Source organism: Notamacropus eugenii, chromosome 4 (genome assembly GCF_028372415.1).
Source record: "Notamacropus eugenii isolate mMacEug1 chromosome 4, mMacEug1.pri_v2, whole genome shotgun sequence".
Classification (NCBI taxonomy): Eukaryota; Metazoa; Chordata; class Mammalia; order Diprotodontia; family Macropodidae; genus Notamacropus; species Notamacropus eugenii.
The window spans coordinates 224637021-224660413 of NC_092875.1; the positions used below are offsets into that span (position 1 = coordinate 224637021).

General features: G+C 35.4%; 1 protein-coding gene across 2 annotated transcripts in view; it reads right to left on the reverse strand.

Moving 5' to 3' along the window:
- Nucleotides 1-23393, reverse strand: part of CDH7 (cadherin 7) — a 196077-nt gene that overhangs the window by 74558 nt on the left and 98126 nt on the right. For both annotated transcript variants that reach the window (XM_072604149.1, XM_072604150.1), the window contains exon 6: nucleotides 22089-22276. In XM_072604149.1, coding sequence (XP_072460250.1) covers nucleotides 22089-22276 — 188 coding nt within the window. The remainder of the gene's footprint in view (nucleotides 1-22088; nucleotides 22277-23393) is intronic.

Here is a 23393-nt window from a genome sequence, read left to right on the forward strand (position 1 = left end):
AAGAGCATATGTAAAATTATGAAAAAGTGGTCAGAAATTGAGTAACAGGATTGTGAAAAATAGTGGGGGCTTCAGCTTACAAGCAAGGTCATAGATAGAAGCATAGATTTACAAAGTGTCCAGTGGGAGGAAATTTTTGAAATTATAATAGCAGATGCAATATCCAAGGGATACAGTTGAGAAAGAGATAAGCAAACATTGAACCTTAGAGAATGATCACTCTTACTGAGAGTGACGGTAGAGAGAGGGTTGAGAGTAGAAAAAGGAATAGCAAAGGAGACTGAAAAGTGAGTAAAGATGTAGGAGAATTAAGATATTATAGCCTTAGCTATCTCAAGAAAAAGAGAACGGATATTCAGTTTTGTAAAATGATGCAGAAAAATGAAGGAGAATTGGAACTTGGAAAAGACAATTAGATCTGGCAATCAGGAGGTCATTGATGACCTCCACAAACACTTTAAATAAGTAAAAGTAATAAAAGTGAGAGTTCAGAGGATTAAGAAAATTGAGCAATCAGACAATGATTGTAAATCACGCCTTTTACAGATTTGTTTATATTTGTCTATCTCATCAGAGACAGAATGGGATTCAACTACAGCATTCTTCTACAGTGGACTGAAATCAAACATCCAGATAAAATCTCATGTGATATTTTAAATAAATTAGAATACATGCTTGTAGATACAGACAAGTATTGGTTGTGTTGTGAATCCTTTTTGAAGTTCTTAGCCTCAAGGAATCAAGATCATTTTAATAGTCATATGCAGCCAGTGTGCTTACATTCAAAGTAGATCTCCAGATGGGTAGTAGTAAGAGTTCAGATTCTAAATGACATACAATTCCAGACATGTAGACATTCTTATAGGCTTTTGAGAGAAAGGAACTGATAACATTTATATGTTAAAACTATGCCAGAATTGTGAAAAACTAAAGTATCTTAACAGAAAATTATTTAAAATATTACAGTACCTAAAATAATAACATTATTTATGTTAAACTTATACCTTGTTGTTTATCCCCTCAAAAAAGATTGAGAAAACATCAGCACCTACTATCTGAGACCTACTCTGCCATCTAAACCAAAATCTTTATGTAGAATCATTTATACAGGAATCACAGGCCTTCTCAATAAGGGAAAGAGTAGTAAGCAGGTAGACATTTGCAAGTAAAATTCAAGAGTGGATCATTAACTTTCAAATTTTAGAATTTACTTAAAGATAAAGATACAAAGATTCCACTGTGCCTATTTTTTGTTGGTTATGAAAAAGCATGTGATTTGACAGAGCAAAGACTCTTTTCCAACAAGATCTTTCCCATCCAAATATCAAAATCATTCATGATTCTTTGAAAGACATAAAAGAAATAGCCTTGTTCAGTCACTTTCTGATAATAAACATAAGGTAAGGCATAAAAGAAGGAGAGAGATACTTAAAGTTGTTGATCATTACAAGCAAAGAGACAGAATACACAGTTTGAGTTGAAAAGACAATTCTCCATGGATAACAGGGTCTTTCAGCTCTTGTTTGAGAATGATATTTTGCTAATTGCATCAAGCTCTAGAACACTGCAGAGCCTCTTAGAAGAGATCTATAATCAATACAAAGAGTTTGGTTTGATCATCTTTGCAGGTAAGCAGGTAAAGAATACCTACTGCTCAAATTATGATACACATTTGAATGAAAAACTTATTCAGTTTTTCCATCAGTATATGTATATATGTGGGAGTGAGTGAGAGTGAGAGAGAGTGAGAGACAGAGAGAAAGAGTATGTCTGTGTGGGTATACGCATACCTACTTATATAATATCTGGGACAAACAGTACTAATAGATAATGAGTTCAGATAAGAATTGAGCAAGAGGAGGATGATGGGCTGAATTTCCTTCAGGAAATTGCAAACCTCCTTTAATAACTCCAAGCTTCCCATGAAAGCAAAGTATCCTTCCAATGCCAACATTCTACCACTGATGCTTTACAGGAGAAGGGAATGCAACATATGTCCAAAAAACTAACAATGAATGTCAAACAGAGTGCAACAGAGAAAGAAGCTCCTTTTACGTGTGAACAGAGTACAACACATAACTAATGAGAAATTTCAAATAAGAACAGGAAGAAAAGCTGTCATGATAGGAAGATAAGACAGGCTGCCATCTTATAAAAGTAAGAGATAACAGGTGGGCAGTCAGGATATGACACTGGGATCCTGATATGAGGAGAAAGTGAAAAAGATCTTCAGTACACTGGGAAGATCAGCTACTAATAGGGAGACCTGGACGTGAGTTACGTGGATAGGTTGTGATTTCCACTGTCAGAAGGAACTTACAAATTAGATCGGAGATCCCTTTTTCTTTTGAATTTTTGTGAGTATTGAGGAAGATAGGTAATTGATTTTTTGACATTTGTCACCTTCTAAAACATACATTAGGCCATTGTAGCTCAGAAGATAACTGCCAGTCTGCTCAGTCTTCATGGTAGCAAGAACTGCAGTCATGAACAAACATACCCAACCCTCAAGTCAGTTTCAATATGGTAATTTGCACATATTTTAAGTATGAACAGAGATATTTGTCTCCATATTTAGGTATGAATGAATGAAATGAAGTACAATGCACTTCAGTTTTCAGAAATGGAGATTTTAACACAACTCAGTGTGTACACACATACACATTCACACACGTACATCATCATCATCATCATCACTTTAGTGGGAGTTGGGGAATATAAGCCTCATATTAATGCAACTCTGAAAGTGACATCTAATTTTGCAAAGTAAGAGCAGTAAATTAAAATCTGTAATCTTTTTCTATCAAATATTAATTAACTTTATTTCACTGAAGGAGAGGTAAATATTTAAAGGTAAGAGGGGCCCTAGCCTGATGGCTTTAAACTTAAAATAAAGAAACAGAGACTTAAAGTCCATATGACTTGCCCAAGCTCACAGTTAGCAAAGTGGCACAGGTAGGATCTGAATTCAGGTTTTCTGACTCCAAATAAAGTATTTATTCCACTACACATTGCTGTCCCTATGGGGCTAGTTAACTGGCTATAGGATTGTCCATTAATCCTATGAGCAATAATCAAGCACAAGTTTTGCTAATGCAGTATTAAAACCTACAGATCATGACATCAGTGCTGAAGGTTGGAAAGGCACTGAGTACTTTAGTTCCTTCTTCAGTACAGAGAACAGAAGATGACAGTTTCATTAATATCTGTACACTGGTGCTATCTGATTAGATTTTGTCACCATTTCATTAATCTTTGTTTGGAGGAGGGCAGCGGAGAGAAGGCAAGGAGTGGAACAGTAAAGTTGGCCTTGGAAAGGTTAGATCCTTTTTTCCTGTCTGGAAGAATTTACCAAACAAGCCGTTCACATCTCAGAAGATGGATATTCAATTATCCTTCATAAGAAGCATAGTTTTGTAATTCTCATATATTACTGCATGGTAACTTTGTAATAATGCATTTTACAGAAGTGAAAATCCCATTTTTAATCCCAAGTGAGGCCTTAAATTGAAAACTGCAGTTCATCAAAAAAAGGCACATTATATCTCAAAGGAACTATGGAAGGCTTGAATTCCTAAATTATAAACTATGATAGAGCTTTGAAAATAAATTTTCCAGGTAGAAACAAAAGTGGAATACTAATAGAAAGATAGCTCTTCAATCAAGATTATGTTAATGGAAAAATATTTTTATAATTCAAAGGTTACTATTGGAATTATCCTTGGTTTTAATGATAATATCTTAGTTGACAATTTATATAGTGAAATATATTCATTTTATCATATTTAATATTTTTGTAGGATGATGTAGGAAAGAGCCATATTATGGAAATTTCTTTGAAAAGTCTCAGTGTTCATTTGCCCACTAAACATTTATTGAACACACAGCAAGGTTCTGTGCTAATTGAATCTTGGTAGATTCTATATTTTGGGCCATATTAAGAGGCATCTTTCATATACTACATAATGTTGTTGCTTGTCTTTCATTTTCAAAGGAGACCAATGATACCACGATGCAAATGTGATGTCTTGACTTGCAGGTGAATTAGATTTAGGTGAGGGAGAGTTGTGCATAGTCATCAGCCTCACTCTCTTCCTGAATATTGAAATCCAGTGGCAAGAAAAAGTCAGGACAACTGGAGATAGCCAGGGATGCAGAGGATGACCTTGGTGTGTGACCACGCTCTAAGAACGCCACAGCATTTGCTTTAGCTGCCTTCATGGCCAGTGAACAAACTGTTCTTGTCTGCCTGTTCTACTGTGAGGTCTTCACGTGCTTGGGCACGTGATGAAGACATCACCCTGGCTCACCAAGAGAAACCTGTCAGCTACCCTCAACCTGGTTTAGCTCATCTGCCATGATGGTTTACTGAGGTGTGGCCATTGTGCATGTTAAAGCTTCGTGGAGCCACAGGTGAGAGTTTGGTGACACATAGACACTAAAGGTGGGTGAGTAGCCCTAAAAAGAGCTTAGCAAGCCCTGTCACCAGAGGTACTCAGTGGACAGAGCATAGGAAGACCTGAGTTCAAATCCAATCTCAAACATTATCTGTATGAGCTTCAGCAAGGCACTTAACCTGTTTGCTTTATCCACTAGTGAAGGAAATGGCAAATCACTTCAATATCTTTGCCAAGAAAACCCCATAGAGTCATGAAGAATCACACACAATTGAACAACTGAACTCCAAACTCCAAAATGCCTTAGTTTCCTCCATCTATAAAATGAAGAGATTGAACTACATGATTTCTCAAGTCCCTTTATTATGTAAGACTCTGTAGTTTAACATAATTCATAATAATATATACCAGTTATATTAATAACACTAATAAAATTTAATAGATAAAATTCTCTAGTCCTATTAAACATGGACACTCAAAATTGTTTGAAAACTTCAAAAAAGAGAAAATCTCATCAATAGGCACCATTTTCTCTGTGATGCTGGTCTTAATGATTTTATCCAGAAACATATTAAAGGTTACTTCACTATTTCAAAAATATGTAATTCCAGTGTTGGTATTATATCATTTGACATAGATCACAGCTCTTCTCTAGTTATTAGATAGGCAACATTAAGGAGCTGCTGTGGTCAAAAATTTTTCATTAATTAATTCTGCAAATATTTATTGAACACCAACTATACAGCAGGCACTGTGATAGTCCTTGGGAATACAAAGACAGAAAGAAACTAGTACCCCTATATAAAAAGCTCATGTTTTACTAGGGGAAGAGGAATGACATCCACAGAAAATAAAACACACACACATATATATATATATGTGTGTATGTATATATGTGTGTGCACAATGTGTATGCATATATACATATATACGTGTGTGTATATGTATACACACATACGTGTGTGTGTGTGTGCGTTCACAGAGACAAAGAGACAAAGAAAGCAATACGGAAGGGGAAGGGACTATCTACCAGAAGAATCAGGGTCAGGTAGAAGGTGTTCCTTGAGCTGAGCTTTGAAGGAACCTAGAGATTCTATGAGGTGAAGATGAGAAAGGAAAGCATTCCAGGCTAAGAGGAAAAAGTGCACAGAAAAAGATATGAGAGAATGTCCTGTATGGAAAATTGCCTGCAGACCAGCTCAGTTTAAACATAATGCACATGAATGGTATACTGAGTCAGGAAAGACAAAGCAGAGCGAACTGGTGAAGGACTTTAAAAGACAAGAATATGTGCATGCGTTGAGAGGGGTGGAGTAGGATTTCATACTCTTAAATTCTAGAGGAGAAATCAACCCAAAAGTTATAGGCTACCTTCAAAATAGAGTTCTGTCAACACAAATGCAAAAACTGCTGATAAGAAAAAAGGGATTGCATAATGAGACAAATACAGATGCACTGGGAACTAACTCACTGAGCAATTTAGAGTATAAAAAAGGCATTGTGGAAGATGGAGTGAAGTTAAGATAACAGGATGAATACAAGAGAGTGGAACAATTCTGTAAGAACACTGTCAGAAACACTCAAAATCAGAATGAACTGAGTCTAGCAATGAATACTAAATATAGCAAGAAAAAAAGCACTATTAGTTATGTCAACGGCAAATCTGGCAACTTGCTGTTCTATCCATCATCCATGATATTCTAATCCTATTTCCATGCCTTTCTGCCCAGGTCATCCCCTGTGCAACAGATGCATTCTACCCTCTCCCCCAAAGATTAAAACAAATTTACCCTGCATTTACTTCATGAATATACTTGTAGGTGTATGTATTGTTTCCCAAACAGAATATAAGATCCTCGAACCCAAGCCCACTTCTTTTTGACCTTTGTATGCTCAGTGCCTAGGACATTGCCTGACTGATAAATGCTGATCTACTGATTGTTAAAACCAAGGGAAAAAAGCATATCTCTCATTTTATTTTGCTTCAGTTTCTTCTACTTATAACTAATGATAGAATAATAATGGTTAACAGGCTAAGCTAACCTGTTAAATGTTTAATAAAATAATTAAGAACACAGTAAAAAAAAAAAAAATAAAAACACCGAGCTGTCCACAATGCATTCAGATAGGCCACGGTACTGAAGAAATTTACAGAATATGATTGCGGACAAATCTTCCATACTTTTTATGAAACTGACAGTCCTTAGCCCTGGATATAGGAAAAATTGATAACAACTGCAACAAAGTTGACTGGGCCACATCTGGAGTTATCCATCAGTGAGTATCATCAAAGAGAAGCTGGAAAATCATTTGTCAGAATGTTGTAGCAAAGATTCTTATTCATTTATTACTATGGAAGGCCACCATCATCCTCAGTCCTAATCACCTAGTCACCTAATTACTTCCTACCAGCATACTCTACATATCCAATCTGATGTCAAATTTTATCATTTCTACCTTCACATCTTTTCTATGTGTCCCCTCTTCTCTACACACACAGCCACCACTCTATTACATGACATTATCACATCTTAAGTCGATTGTTGCAATATTCTTCTAATTGCTCTCTCTGCCTCAAATCTTTCCCCATTTCAATCCCTCTGCTGCTCATTTGACAAAGTGATTTCTCTAAAGGACAAATCTGATTACCTTACCCCCCACAACCCTCTCAATAAACTACAGTTGTTCCCTGTTACCTCTAAAAATAAACATAAAATCTTCTGTTTATCATTTAAGCCCCTTGACAACATGGCCTCTTCTTCTATTTCCAGACTCTTACATTATACACCTTTCCACCCTCACCCATTCTAGAATCCAGCCATCCTGGTTGACTTGCTTTTCCTCAAATGTGATAGCTCACCTCCACTCTCCATAAATGTCTTCTTATGCCTAGAATGCTCCTCCTTCCCACTTCTGCTTTGTAGCTTTCTCCATTTCCTTCAAGATTTGGATCAAATCCCATTTTTCGTAGCAGACCTTCTATTCTCCCACTCTGCTTCTTCTCTACAATGATTATCTATCTACTCTGCATAGTTCTTTGTATGCACATAATTATTTACATGCTGCATCCTCCAATTAGAATTATAAGGTCTTTAACAAGAGACTCTTTTTGCCTTTCACTGTATCCCTAGACTTAGCACAGGGCCTGGCTCCTACTAAGTGATTAATAAATGTTTGTTGATTGACTTCTACTTTAGAATTTTAGGATGAATTTTAGAATACATATTAAACAAACAATTTATGAGCACCTGATAACAGAAATGGTATTCAGAAAAAAAAAAATGTGCTTAGTTTCATCCAATACAGGTGATGCCAGCCTACCTACTTCCTACTGCTTAGCTATTAAACTATACCTTGTAGGTTTTCTCTCTTTTATCTTTAGAAATTCTGCCCTGGGACCACATCTGGGATACTATTTAAGGCACGTTCCAGATTTGCTTCAATTAACTTCTTACTCCCCAAATGCTTTTCTTACCACTTTGGTGTGTAGTCTTACCCCTCCCCCCCCATTCTCACCTTCCCACTTCTGAAAGCATAGTCAAATGAACTTTGCCATTCTTCCTGGAATTGTTATACCAGTGGCTTCTATTGTGCCACTTGCCAACCTTGTACTCTCAAGACCAAAGTGTAACTCCCTGACCATTACTCCCTTATATATAGGGTTAGGAAACAATAGTATTATTAATTCCATTAGCATGTAAACTCCTTGAGGGAAGGGACTGTCTTTACTTTTGCCTCTATATTCCTCGTGCTTACTTAGCCCATTGCTTTGCACATAATAATATGGTCAACGTATGCTTTTTGGCTGCATTAACTAAATAGGTTGATCAATGAAGTGCTATAGACACATTAAGCCAGGATTTCAGTAAGGCATTCATAATATAGAATCCATAATGATATTTTTATGGACATGATGGAGACATATACTAGAATAGATGGTAGTATGGTTAGATGCATTCAGATATGTTTCAATGATCCAACTCCAAAAGCAGTGATTTATGCATTATAATCAATTTTGATGTTAGGTGAACCTCAGATATCTATCCTTGGCCCTGAGTTCATTAAAAATTTTTGTCAGTGGTTTAAATTGAGGCTACAGATTGCTTACTATCAGATGAATTGATAACACAAAGTGAGGGATAGCTCTCAATAGGGTAGAATGATGAGCCATATCCAATAAGGTAAAATTTAATAGGGAGATAGATATGTCCTATGTTTGATTTTAAATTTTGACTTGTCCACGTACACTTTGGAACAATTCATGTAATAAAGATCTGAGGGCTTTAGGGGGCTTCCAAGTTCAATGAGTCTACAGTGACAGCCAATAAATCTAATCTAAGACTTTAGTGATGGCACCCTGGAATTTAGAACTTTAAGGGGCCTTAGAGCTTATCATGTAACCCATCACAACTTGTCAATTTTGCAGATATTGAAACAACCACAGATTAATATGTGATTTTTTCAAGGGAACAAATAATAAAAACATGACTAGATATCAGTTCTTTGGTCTCCAAACACAATGCACCAGTATTAAGAAAAGGGTAAGAGAAGTTATGGCTTCACTATAAGAAATGTATTCAGTTCTGGGGTGGGGAGTGGGGGAAAGCAATCAAGGTTAAGTGACTTTCACGGGGTCACACATATACACTCTTCATTGTCTATTGAATTGCTAGCTGTCCTTTGTAGTTTAAAATGACACTTCTCTCATTAAGTCAGTAAGAATTCTTCTTCTCAGACATTATAGTATTTTTGTGTTGTAGTTATCTGTGTTGGAATCTTAGTCTGCCAACTCTCAGAAAACGGTAAAAACAATGCACTCTGTATACAACGCAGGAATTTTGGTGCTCTGCACACAGTAGGTGCTTAATCAATGCTAGTTCCTTTTGTTCTTATCATCATCCTCTATTGTTTCTGACATCACATTATGTTCACATAGATCCTTTAATTTACATAGCACAATATTTTTCTCCTATTTAAAAAATAGATCAATCCCCTAAATTCCTTACACAGGATATATAGTATTTTAAAGCAGTAAGGCCATACTATTCCTTGCACATAGTAGATACCTGATGATGTTTACTGAATTGTTGAACTGAGTTACTGGACCATTTAGGCAGAACTGAATGGACTGTGCTTCCATAGGTATTGGAAGCTCAGTTGAGGAATCTTCCCTTTACAAAAGTAGATTAGCAACCCTTCTGTAATCTATAGTTTTAGAAATTTGTCTGGGATATAGAACAGTTAAGTTATGTGCCCAAGGTCTCCTTTAAGCAGAATTATTATATTTAATAAAATGGTAATATGATGATTTATAATAAAATAATTACTTACATATTTCACAATATGTTATGTTTAATCACATATGGTAAAATTTTCATAAATGATATATTGATAGTATCAATTTTAGAATTAAAAATTACATGGTGACAAATTAAATGTTTGTAGAAATATAACATATGAATTTTAAATTAGTGTTAATACAATTAATATTCTTCTCAAGAAGAGCGATAGGATGCTAAGGGTTCCGACTTTCTAGAGTCTTGGTCATTATGTAGAATCCACCTTATTATTTCACAATATGACCTTGAGAAAGTCACTTAACCTCTTGGATCTTAGATTCTTCGTATATAAAATAGGATGGAGTGGGAGAAACGAGGTTGCATTTTTACTGCCTCTGAGGTGCCTTTTAGATCTACATCCATGTTCCTGTGAGCCTACGATCTCATTAATATAGGTACTCTCTACAACACTGCAGACTGAAACACCTCCATCCTTTAGGAGGCAGTTTCATGAGTTTCCATGGCCAAGATGAAGTGAGTCCATGATACCAAAAACTATCGAGAAGAATTATGGGAATATTCAAACCAGAAAAGAAACAAACAAAAACAATACGTTCACCTGAATTCTTTCAGCATTACAGGTGAAACATATTCAGGCCTGAAATTTCCAGCTAATTCCTTAGTCTTTGCAGTTCTTCTGTACAGAAGCAGTGATGGCAGTAAATATTACATCTTATTTGAAACCCTTTCTTTTTGTTCACAGAATTATGGTGACCTTACCTATTTATACGCCTAGTTTTGTTCCTACCACTCCAATAGCTGAGTGACTAAATCATTTTAACTATAATAAACACGCTAATTAAAAATAAAGGACATATGAAAGAAAGATGCTATCTGCAGAAACCTTTATAGAATAACATGTGTGTATGGGGGGGATAAGGTGTACCTACTTATCTCTACTAGCTTTGTGGGGGGGGAGCAAAAAAGAAATTTTGTTGTATACACTTTGTTGTATATTTGGAGGGAATGGCAACATGTACATGGTAGAGCTGCAGTTTCATGTGCAATCACCTTGTTTATTGTACTGTTATGGAAATACTTGTTTTGTTCCATGAATCTGATGAATTAAAAAAATATAAATATATGTACACACATCCATCTACCAGTGAAGCTTAAGGTGGTCTCTATAACTTAATGCCTTGGAGAACTGCATAAGGCAGTACGCATACATTCATACACATACGTGCATATGAATATACACATACATTATTCATATATAAACATGTGTATATGTATGTGTGTATACACACATATATAAATACACACATGTGTGTGCGTATTTATTCATTTATATAGGCAGATCACTGGCATAGTAGGCATATTCATGGCCTTGCAGTAAGGAAGATTCAGTTTTGAATTCTGCCTCGGACACAGCTCTGTGACCGTGGACCAATCACTTAATTTGTTTCTGCCTTAGTTTCCACATTTGTAAAATGGTAACAGCACTTATCTCCCAAGATTGTGTGAAGACCAAATAAGTCAATATATTCAAAGCCCTCTGTCAACCTTAATGTTTACACTTAATGTAAATATTAGCTATTATTATATTACATTCAATATAAATTATGTCAAAATTTGAGAAAAGGCAAAGAATATACGAAAAATAAAAAGATTATTCTTATTACTTCCTAGAATATATTCCTTGTTCAAATACCTACTTTCAGATAACACCCTAATAAAAGGCATGCTGTTCTTGTTGTTGGACTGGGATTTAAAAGATGTGAACTATGGTGATATCCATGCTTGTAACATGCAAAATTATTAGAAAATATAGTTAATTAGCTGCTTATCATACCTGGTCAAGAGAGTAATATTTTTCATCCTATATATAACAAGCGTTTGTTAAGTACCTACTATGTGCAGGGTTTCATGCATTCTAGGTACTGTGCTTTGGAGGCATGGAAACTGCATTATAGTAGCTATTCATTTGTCTAAATGTAAACTGTGTTCTCTATCTGTTGACTATTATATCCTGTGGACAGAGAACATCTTCTGTGGCTTATAAGGGACTTGTATGGTACCCACAGCTCAGGATAACATTTGACCAGTCAATGAACTGCTGAGTTTCACTTTCCTCCACTGGATGAACATGACTGGCCCTGATAGCAGTGTGTTGCAAACAGCCTTTATTGCACACTTCTTTTTCAGGCTGCATCTCCAGTGACAGAGAACCTTGGGGACATGTACATATTTTCAAAAATGTGTGTCCAGAGATATAGGTATCCCAGGTGTATCTTGACTGAAATAATTGAGCAGGTGTGTCCCACAGTGCTTTCCTTTAATTTCTGACAATAAAACAAAACATTTTTTTTTTTACAAGCATTTAGCCTGTCCCAGTGATAAGAACCTTTTTGCACGGATTTCTACCAGCTGGGATAAAACAGCAGCTGTCCAGAACAACTGTAGAAATGTTTTGCTTATTGGCCTAAAATCAAACAGATGTTTTTCTGTAGTAACAAAAACATATAGTTCCATCTGATATGTGTTAATTATTGAGAAATGTTAATTGTGGAGTCATACACCTGGATCTGGGGGGCTGGTCTTCTAAAATTCTGAGAGAAAGAATTTCTGCAACTTATAGACTACACTATTTGGTGGTAAACACATTTATAATGATGACTTTGTGAGTTTGTTATTTACTACAAACTTAGATATACTCTAAAACATAGAACAGTTGAATTCTCATAGAATTCTGTTCAAATTTTCTTCCGCATTTAAACTTTGTATTGTATTATATTTATATAATGTGTGCATGTAGATACGTGTGTGCATATGTAGATGTGTGTGTACATATGCACAAACACATACACATCCTTCTCCTTATCCTCAAAGACAAAGGTCCTAGAAGGCAGCAACTGTGTCTTGCTGATTTACGTATCACTTCCACACCCAAGCATCTAATAGAGTGCTTTTACATGTATTGGGTATTCCAATTAAGCACTGACTGTGCGCAGAACAGTGTGCTAGGAAATGGATAATAATAATAAGAAAAACAAGTAAGAATAATTTGCAATTATATAGATTAGCAAATTACCATACAAAATTCAGAAGGAGATAGTGTGAATTTTATTATCTCCATTTTACAAGTGAGAAAATTGAGTCTGAGAGGTTGAATGGGTGAAAGTGAGAGGACTTGTTATTAGACATCACAATATTCCAGGAAGGTGGTAAAAAATATAGGGGTGGCAATGGGAATAAAGATGAGAAGATAGATATGTGAGATACTGTAGATACAGAATCCCTAAAACTTTGCAATTTATTAGATAGAGGAGATAAGATAAGAATGTGAGACTTCCAAAAATTTCCAAAAATGGGATGCTCGGTAAACAGTGATTGCACTGACAGAAATGATGAGTTTAGAAGGTTCTAGTGTCAAAATAATAATCTTGGCATTGCACATTTTGAGTTAGAGGTGTTGGGACAGATAACAATAATAATAATAATAATAAGTATAATCTATAATTTACACAGCAATTTAAGGTTAGCAAAAATGCTTTACAAATATTCTCACTTTATTCTCAAAACAACCCAGAGAGATAGGTACAATTACTGTTCCCATTTTAAGGAAGAGAAAACTGAGCCTGGAGAAGTTAAGTTACTTGCCCAGTATTACCCAGATCCAAAGTGTCTGAGATAGGCAAAGATATTCAGTAGGATAACTGGTTATGTCTTTCTGAAATAGAGTAAAGAGATCAGATTCAAATACAGATTTTGGAGATATTTGTGTAGAGGAAGTAGTCAGTAAGCACATGATATATCAGGCATTGAGCTAAGCACTGGGGATACCAACAAAAAAAAAAAAAAGGAAAGTATAGCCTCTGCCATTAAGAAGCTCGTATTCTAAAGCAGAAGACAGCATGCAAAAAAAAATACTAAGTTTATACAAGTTAAACATAGTATAAATGGAAGTTAATTACAGTGCAAATGGAAGATAATCTAAGAGGGAAAGCACAAAATGAAAGATAATCTCAGAGGAAAAACACTAATAGTTGGGAGGGGGGAGAAAAGCCATCATAAGAGGTGAAATTTAAGCTGAGTCTTAAAGGAAGCCAAGGAAACCAGAAGATACAGAAGAGGGACAGCAGCAATCCTGGAATGATGGACTCAGTACAAAGGTTGAGGTAGAGTGTCACGTACGAGGGACAAGTAGACCTGTAGAGCTAAAGTGTAAGAAGAATGTAAAGACAGAAAAAAAAGATAAGATTATGAAGAACTTTAAATGGTAAAAAGGTAAAAGAGAGCCACTGGAATTTATTAAATAGGGAGTAGTATAATCAACACTAGTCTTTAAGATCACTTTGATAACTGAGTGAAAGATGGACAGGAGAGTAGGGAGAGTCTTATGGAAGGAGGACCAATTAACAGGCTATTGTAATAGTCTAGATAAAAGGTGATAAGGAACTGAATTAATAAATTAATGATTCTGACCAAAAAAAAGAGGGCACAGAAAGGAGAAGGATGAGGACAGAACCTTGCAGAACATATGTCTAAAACTTCAGGGAACAAATATTTATTAAGCATTAACTAGATACAAGATACCATGCTGGGACTGAAAAGAGGATGAAGATAGAGAAGTCATGTAAGGAAGCAGTCAGAAAACTGGGAGATCTTCAAATGCTCAAAGTCAAAAAATAACTAATTCAAAAAGAAAGTGAGGTCTAGAGGTTCAAACAATGCTCAGAGGTCCAAGAGGATGAAGCCTAAGAAAATGCATTGGATGTGGTGAAGAGGTCACTACCTCTTCTAGCTTCAGTCTGGTGATAGAAATGGAAGCAAGATAGAAGGCTGAAGAAAGGGTTGATGTTGGGAAGTGGAAATATGAATTATAGCCAAAGTTTGTGAAGGGAAGAAGAGAGGTAAGATGATAAGTGGATGATGTAGAAATGTCAGTCAATAAACATATAAACAATAAACCATATATATATATACATATAGGTGTACATATATGTGTGTGTGTATATGTATGAAATAATTAATAGAGAAGGCTACTAGCAGCTGAAGGTGCATGTGAAATCTTTTTCAGAATTAAGGAGAACTGAGCATGTTTCTAGGAAAATGGGATACAAGCAGTAAAAGGAGAAGACTGAAAATGCATGAGAAAGGAGAGGACTGATTATTGGAGCAATATCCTACCAGAAAAAGAAGATGGGATTAAAGACATCCTAACAATAGTGACTTTTCTTGAGACAGGAGGTAAAAAAAGAAGCTATTTGAGTGATGTTGAGAATCTAAGAAAGGGAGTGGAGGGAGAAAGTGAAATAAACAATTGTAAGGAAACAAGAAGCTTCTAAAAACCATTTGTGTGCATATTACTGAGGGCTTTCAGGAACGATCACTTTGGGAAATGAGATAAAAAATCAATAGAATTAGAGTAGGTACCTCATAAATTTGTGAGAGTGCTGCTAAAAAAAAAACCACCAACAACAAAAAGACACCTAAGAGTTGGAGATGATATAATTTGGGGCAATGTTAACAGCTGTCAAAAATAGCTCATAACAACTAGTTTTTCTATCTCAATTATTGCATAGCTTTTCTAGACTATTTCAATTCCACTTCTTTTCAGGACACATGGCAGGAAACATAAGTTCTTCTTCAATAAGTATCTTTTAGAATTTATTGCTTAAGTATATACATGATTTTAAATTCTGGTCAAGTACAATTAATCATGAAGCAGTGTCCTATCATTATTGATTCATAAATCCAACATTAAGTATTTCATATGATTTTTCATATATCAGCAAAGCAACCATCTTGTCTGTAAACAAAACAGCCAGCTCAGCACTCCAGAATTTGGGATTATATGAACTTGGCTATAATTAGATGTAGCTGCCCATCCCTCCCCACAAACATGAAATAAAATAAAAATTATTCTTTCTTACTTGTGTTGCTCTCTTCTAGAGCTGTTTCTGGGTATTCTCAGAATGTAGCTCAAATACTCCTCATGCCTAGTACTCTACAGAGTACAGAGTCTAATAAAAAGATACTCAGCTCCTTTATTTAAGACTTAGAGCAATAATGCATATATTGGGTATACAACAATCTTTATTCTACTCCACAGAAAAATGCAAAAACAAAGGGCTCATTATAACCTCCCCCAAAATGAACAGGATTCCCTTTCCCTCTCCAATGAGTCCTATCTTCTCCCAGGGCCCATACACTCCCCTTCAGATTCATAGCAGCAACAACCTTGTAGCTTGGACTCCCCTCATAAGGTAAATGAACTTGAGGCTTCTAGAGAGAAAAATGCTTGACATTTCACTGAAAATCTCTCACTCCAAAGACTGAAATGGGTATTCAATATTATAATGTACCTTCAGAGTTCCAGTGACCCATCTAATGGCCCAGTTCCACCATCCTAAGGAAGTTAATAGACTGATCTTTGGCAGAGTTTCCTGCCTTTTGGGGAGTCAAACTTCAACTTACTCCTCTCCATATAGCTATCTCTGGGTGAAGTTTCATCCCTTCTACATATACAAGCAGGGCTTAGCTAGAATATTTTTGTTGTGCTTTGTTTTTCTGTTCCCCCCACCATCTTGCCTTTCACAAATTATGTCCCCTTCACACTTCCCCTCTTACTTTCTACTTCTTGCTCAGGAATGATAATCAAATTGAAATTACCACTGCTTCTGAAAAAGCTGCTACAATACACTATCTGGTGTCTCCATTCTGGATAAAAGTTGATTTTCATAACAACTCCAGTCCCTACACATGTCCACTTCAACTTTATTTTCCTTACCTTTCTGTCAACTAGAAAACTCCACCTTTTTTGGTCAGATGATATTTCAATTTACAAAAAACAGTAAAAACAATAGTTTAATATAAAATAAATGTTAATCACACACACACACACACACACACACACACACATCTATCTTCCTGCGCCTTGAGAAATTTCATTCTATTTTTAACAAATTGTCCTTCTTATACTCCCTTCCATCTCCTTGAAGTCCCAGAGACTCATTTCTTCCCTAAAGATACTGCATCCCTGGCCACTTTCTTCACTAGTGGATATGCCTTCTCTCATGCCCCCGACACACTATCATTTTCATTCTCTCCCTCCCTATACAATCTTCAGCTAAGGTCTCCTTTATCTGTGAGATTCACTCACTCCCAATGCAGATCCTGTTGGCTGGTATCTACTTATACTCTAGTCACCCCCACTCCTCTCTCAAAAAGTTTAGCACCTGGCTCACATATTTCCTCTCTACCTCAAACCCTGATCTTCTTCTTGGGCATTTCCACTTACATTTTGATATCTCTTTGTTTTCTATTTCATTAGCCTCTTCAATTTTGATAACCTGTACCTTTGCTTCATCTCAGTCACATACAGGGTATGGTCATATCCTTGACCTTGTAATTACCTACAAGTTGTCCACGACTGTGAAATATTTCAGAACACAATCTTTTATTGTTCCAGCTTTCCTTTTGCTTTCACTTCCCCTAAAACTATTATAATCACTAGTCATACTCCTTCTTAATTTCCCAAACTATAACACCCCTCCCAACCCACTCCTACTTTGTCTTTATTTTCTTCCTGTCAAAATCTTGATGCTTTGGTTAATCAGTTCAACTTGATAGTCACCAAGCCATGAATCCCTTGTCCCATTGTCCCATCATTATTCATATCACTCCAAATTGCAAACTTAGATTACTTCCTCCAGTCACTTTCTTTGCTCCTAAGTAGAGGACAGATTAGATGCAGAGAGACTTGAAGTCGTAAGAATGCAGATAAGAGGTGATGAGAGACTGAACCAGCAATGCTGCCTGTCACTGCCTTACTTGGGCTGTCAGATGGAGTGGTAAGGAGTCCTTGAAGCCCTAAGTTTGAATCCTGCCTCAGACATGTATCAGTTATGTGACTGATTACATAAGGTGACAAGTCACCCACATTCTGTATCAGTCCTTATCTGTAAAATAGGCATAATAACAGCACTTACCACAAAGGGTTACTGAGAGTAAATAATGAAAACATATGCAAAGTGCTTTGAAAACCTTGAAGCACCATATAAATGTTAGGCATTTTAGTCTTTCCTAAATAAGTCTTTATTTCCCTCTGTACATTCTCTGTTCCAAACCTTCTTTTCTCAAGCCATCTGCACCAGTGGTATAACACTCAAAAAGAAATGATTCCCTCAAGGCTGCATATTGACTTAGAAATACGCAAATTAACATCATCTGTGCTGTATTTTATAAATATGAGTATATATGTATATATGCATTTATATGTGCACATATGTACATGCGTATGTATATATGTATATATACTTATGTTCTGTATGCATGTATGTACATATGTTAAACATTTCCCTATTACATTTTAATTTGATTCCTGTAGCAATCAGGAGTTTTCCCATTTAGGCAGGGAGTCTGACATCTCTGATATTACACTACTACTGGCCCTATCTCATCCAGGAGGACTTCGACTCATAATTTATTGAAAAGATTGAGACAAATAGCTGTTGTATCATTATTGATTTATATTTCCAGCTTGAGGTATTTATCTTATTTTCCATATATAAATGAAATAAATTTTCCTCCCCAGTTCTATACTTCAAATAGGCGAAGAATCATGCCCCATCCTCTCCTTCGCCACATTTTCAGAGGATGACGTGGATCCTGTAATCAGGACCCTTTTTTTTTCTTTACCCTTCTTTCCTGTATTATTCAAGAGCTTGCCTCTTTATTCCCATTCTCTCCCATCTTTTCAACTTTTTGCTTCTTTCATGTTGCCTTCAAACATGTCCGGATTTCCCCCATCCTTGAAAAACTTCACTTGATCCTAACTGTCCCCTCAAAATATCCTCAAATTCCTTTCTGTCAAAAATTCTGTCTACACTATTTGCCCATACTTTCTTACCTCCTACTCACTTACCAACATATTGCATTTGGGTTTTCAATCCTATAAATCAACATAAATTTCTTTTTCAAAGACTCTAATGATTGATATTGATAACTCCTACACTTTAGATTCTCAAATAATTCTTATATCCATAGCCTCTCTCCTGAGCTCTAATCTATTGACAAATATGATCTGTATGTCCTGTAGGCATCTCAAACTCAATATGAAATAATTTTTTTCCCCAAAACCCTCACCCCTTTAAAATGTCACTATCACTGTCAAGGATATATCCATTCTTTGAGTCACCAAGGTTCATAATGTCAGTGTCATCCTTGATTCCTTAGTCCCATTCACTCCATATATCCAAATTTCATTCATCTCCATCCTGCTCTGCGTGTGGATATATCCTGGTGTTCTATCATTGTAATGACAATCAAATTAGTATCTTTTGCTGTTTTTGTTTTACTAAAAATGTCTGTGATGGAATAATGTGATTGGGGAGGATCTTTCCCACCCATTGGTGGGCCTGCCCATTGTGGGATGCTTGATTAGGGGAAATGTTCTGTAGGAGAGATGGAAAGGGTAAACTTGGAGGAGATGGTTCTAGCTGTGGGAAGCCTGAGGGTAGATTTGCAGAAAAGCATCCTGCACAATGTATAATCTGAGATGAGCTTTGAAGCCAAGGAAGCCAAGAGATGGACATTAGCAAGGAGAACATTCTAGGTATGGAGGATAAAACTGAGTGTTGTGTGTGAGGAACAGCAGGTTGATCAGTATAACTAGAATTCACCACACATGGAAGGTAAAAGAAACAAGAAAGATTATAAGGGGGCTGGCAGTTATCCAGAAATCTGGGGTTCAGGAACTCACACTTGGAGCACCTGTTTCTCCTCTCCAAGGCTGTCACATGGATGAAAACAAAGATGAGTGCTTCTACCGCTTTCTCTTCAGAACCAGGTCCAAACATTTGGAGTTCAGGGGCTTTCTTCTTGGTAGTGTGGGTGAAAAAAATGTATTCATTCATTCTCTGTATTTGTATGTACATGTATTTAGGTCTATCTATCTATCTATCTATCTATCTATCTATACGTATGCATGTATATAAACACACATACATATATACATAAGAATTACAAATCAAAGGGATACCCATCAATTGGGGGAGTGGCTAAACAAGCAATGGTTTGTGATTGCAAAGGAATATTATCGTGCTGTAAAAAATGACAAGCAGGATGATTTCAGAAAAACCTGGAAAGACTTATATGAACTGATGCAGAGAGAAGAGAACAAAACCAGGAAAACTGTACATAGTAACAGTTTGATGAAGAACTATGAATGTCTTGAGACATTCTCAGCAAAGCAATGATCGAAGACAATTCCAAAGGACTAACGATAAAGCATCCATCTACCTCCATAGAATGAACTGGTGCTGATTGAATACAGACTGAAGCATGTCATTTTTCACTTTTTTTCTTGTATTCAAGTCTTCTTGTACAAAATTACTAATATGGAAATGTGTTACATCATTTACATAATTGCTCGTGTATATCTGATTGCCTACTGTTTCATGGAAGGGATAAGAAGGAATGAGAAGGAGGGAGGGATAGAATTTGGAACTCAAAACGTTAAATAAAAATGTTAAAAAATTTAAAGTTGCATATCAAACGTACTTTGAAAATGCCATTATTTTTAGCAACAATTTTAGAACATATCAAATGGTGAAACTGAAAAGGACTTTAGACTTTACCTAGTCCAAACTACTCATTTTATAGATGAGGATTCTGAAGTTTACCAAGGTTATGTGGTTGATACAAAGTCATATTGTTAATTAATAGTCAGAGTGGCCCAAACCAGGTCTCCTTATAGGAGCCTAAACAGTTACTTAGGCTTTTTTTTTTCAGAATTCATAAAATGGCAAGGATAGGCATTATTTTTAAGAATATAGTTTTCATTAAAAAATACAAATATTACATCATAGAAGCAGAATAGCTCAAATAAGAGAAATATAGACCTTTTCTTCATCTGAATGTTTTAAAATCATTAAATAACATAAAGCATAAACTCAAAATTTTAATATATTTCTATGAAACGCATTCCCGAAAAAAAAAAAGAGAACAAAACATTCCACTAGTCTGGAGGTTTTACCACTATGATTATATATCTGTGTGTATATATGTATGTGTGTATATATGTGTTTTTATATATACATATATATTTTATATGTATATGCATATACATATCTTATATAATTAATTATAATAAATACTTAAGAATAAATCATATATATTCAGTTGTTACATAAGAAACATAACAGGCTATAAATGTTTATAGTATATTTCTAATCACCTGAGGATATTATAAACACATTTTGCTGTGTCCATTAAATCACATCCCTTGATATTACTGTTAGAGGGAAACTGTTTTAAATAGGGGCTACAGAGCTACTCATGTGGCTCCTGTGTTCTCTCTGTTCTCCAAATTCCCCATAGCACTTCTGAACTCTTCTCTTACATACAGCTACCTAACTCATTCTCCTTATTATCATAATTATATGTGCATGTATCTCTTCTCAACTCATCATCACTAAGACAGCAATTTTCTTGAGATCAAAATCTATATTTTTTAATCTATCTTCTTCTTCTTGGCACCTACTGTAACAACTTGCACTTATATGTTCTTTACAAATACTTTGAATTAAATTGCATTTGGATGGCCCACTAGCATTAATTTGTATTGCAATTTTAATTTTCTCTACTTTTATAAATTTGACAGAAGAAAAATATTCTGATAAGTCCTTTTAGAAGTTGACATTATTATTAAGAGGAAAATACAAAGAGCCTCCAGGATTATGTTTAAGTTACTATAAAATCACAACTTCTAAAAGTACAGTTTTGTCATGAGAAAAGTATAACTCTGAGAAATGTCTTCCATGTTAGCATGGAAAAAAAAGATGAAAAGGATTAAAGACTAGAGATAACACCTATGGAAGTTTGAGTCTGACAGCAAGTCATTCAAGAACACCATCATTTTGAATACTCCTAGTTATTTCATCATTATAGATAAGTGTTTTAGATTTAACTAGAGAATGAAACAGAAGAATCAGCAGAACATAAGGTTATTTGAAGCCCTACAAGTATCTGACAATAAATACAGATTACTTTTAGGGGAAGAGGCATGAAGAAGCAATTCAACTTGATGTGATACAGGGTTTCTTAACTTTATTTTGAGTCATGGACCCTTTTTAGCAGTCTAGTGAAGCCTATGGACTCCTTCGTAGAAGAATTTTGAAAATAAAATACAAAGGATTAAAATGGAAATCACTAATACTGAAATAGTTATCAAAATATTAAAAATAAACACAAACTTCAGACTCTAAAGAAGGTAGCACATTTAATAAGCACATGCTAACAAGAGCAAAGTCTTATCTTCAATGAGAGACTTTTTCCTTCATGGCTACATACTATGATCTTTAAAAACAAAACCAAACCAAAACTGCAACAAACAAAAGATTACCTTCTGAATAGTTATGATTCCTTCCTGTGTATCTTTGTCAACAGAAATTTTGAAAACTCCCAGGCCATCACCATCCACAATCGTGTATTCCATTTCTGCATTTGGTCCCACATCAGCATCAGCAGCTTTAATTCGGGCCACCACTGATGCCACAGGCAATGACTCTGGGACATTGTATTGATAAGACCCTACAAAATTTAAAACAATGACTGAAAATAATGTCTTCTATTATCAGGAAGCACATATCATTCCCTCTTCTTAGCTTACACCAAACTAACCTATACCAACCATTATAACAACATCAAAACTATCAGTTAATGATCATTTTCTTGTTGTTTGTTTTTAATTTCAGCGTATCTAAGGTGATGAAGCAATGAGCTAAACTGGAAATCTTAGATCGCTTTAAGCAGTCTGATTGCTAAGATAGTGGAAACCAAATCATTATGAAAACATAAACAGATGTCCTACTGACAGATTAGAGAAAAAGACCTTCCATCTCCCATTTCTGATTTCATGGAACAATTTATTTTATAAAGAAAGAAAACATAAAGATGTAGGTGTAGCATGTGTTGCACAGATCTGAGATACAGAAATAAAATCATTGTGAATGATTTTATTCCTACAAATGGCTGCAATTCACTTAATATGGGATAAGTTGGTACATTTAATTTCAGAGGCTTAAAAAGATAAGACATAATCTTGTGAAATACTGTTTGGGTTTCTATTTAATGTAATGTTTACTATGATCAAAGAGAATTAAAATGTCATTTAATTGTGACAAAGAGAAAGAAGAGAAGGAAGACCACTGCACTTAACTATATATATTTTTAAAAGGTAAAATTTTTGGCTTAGGTTGATATCAAACTGGCCACACTTTAAAATTCTTTATTTTAGAAAATCATCACCCTTTACCCCTTTTCTTTTCTCATTTTACATTTGCTTCTGACATACTATTTCAGTTCCATTAGGAGATGGAATTAGAGCCCACAAAGTGTCATTTTCCTACTGCCATCTCTCTCTAGGGGAGTACAAAATACGGTTTTTTGGTGTTGTTTTGAGGAATGGAAGGGAGTGGGAAGGAGAGAAATAGAGTAAGCTGACTGATAAGAATAAATCACCTCTTCCACTGAATACTGGGATTTGTAACTTGCTAAAAGTATCCCCTCAGTCTTTTATAGTGGTAATATGAGCTTCAGCTTCCTGAGTGATCATCTTTAAAATTCCAACTGTTTACTTAGTAAAGTCACAAAGGTCATAGAAAAAAGGTCTAAATTATAAAATCAATAAAAGAAAATAAACCTAATA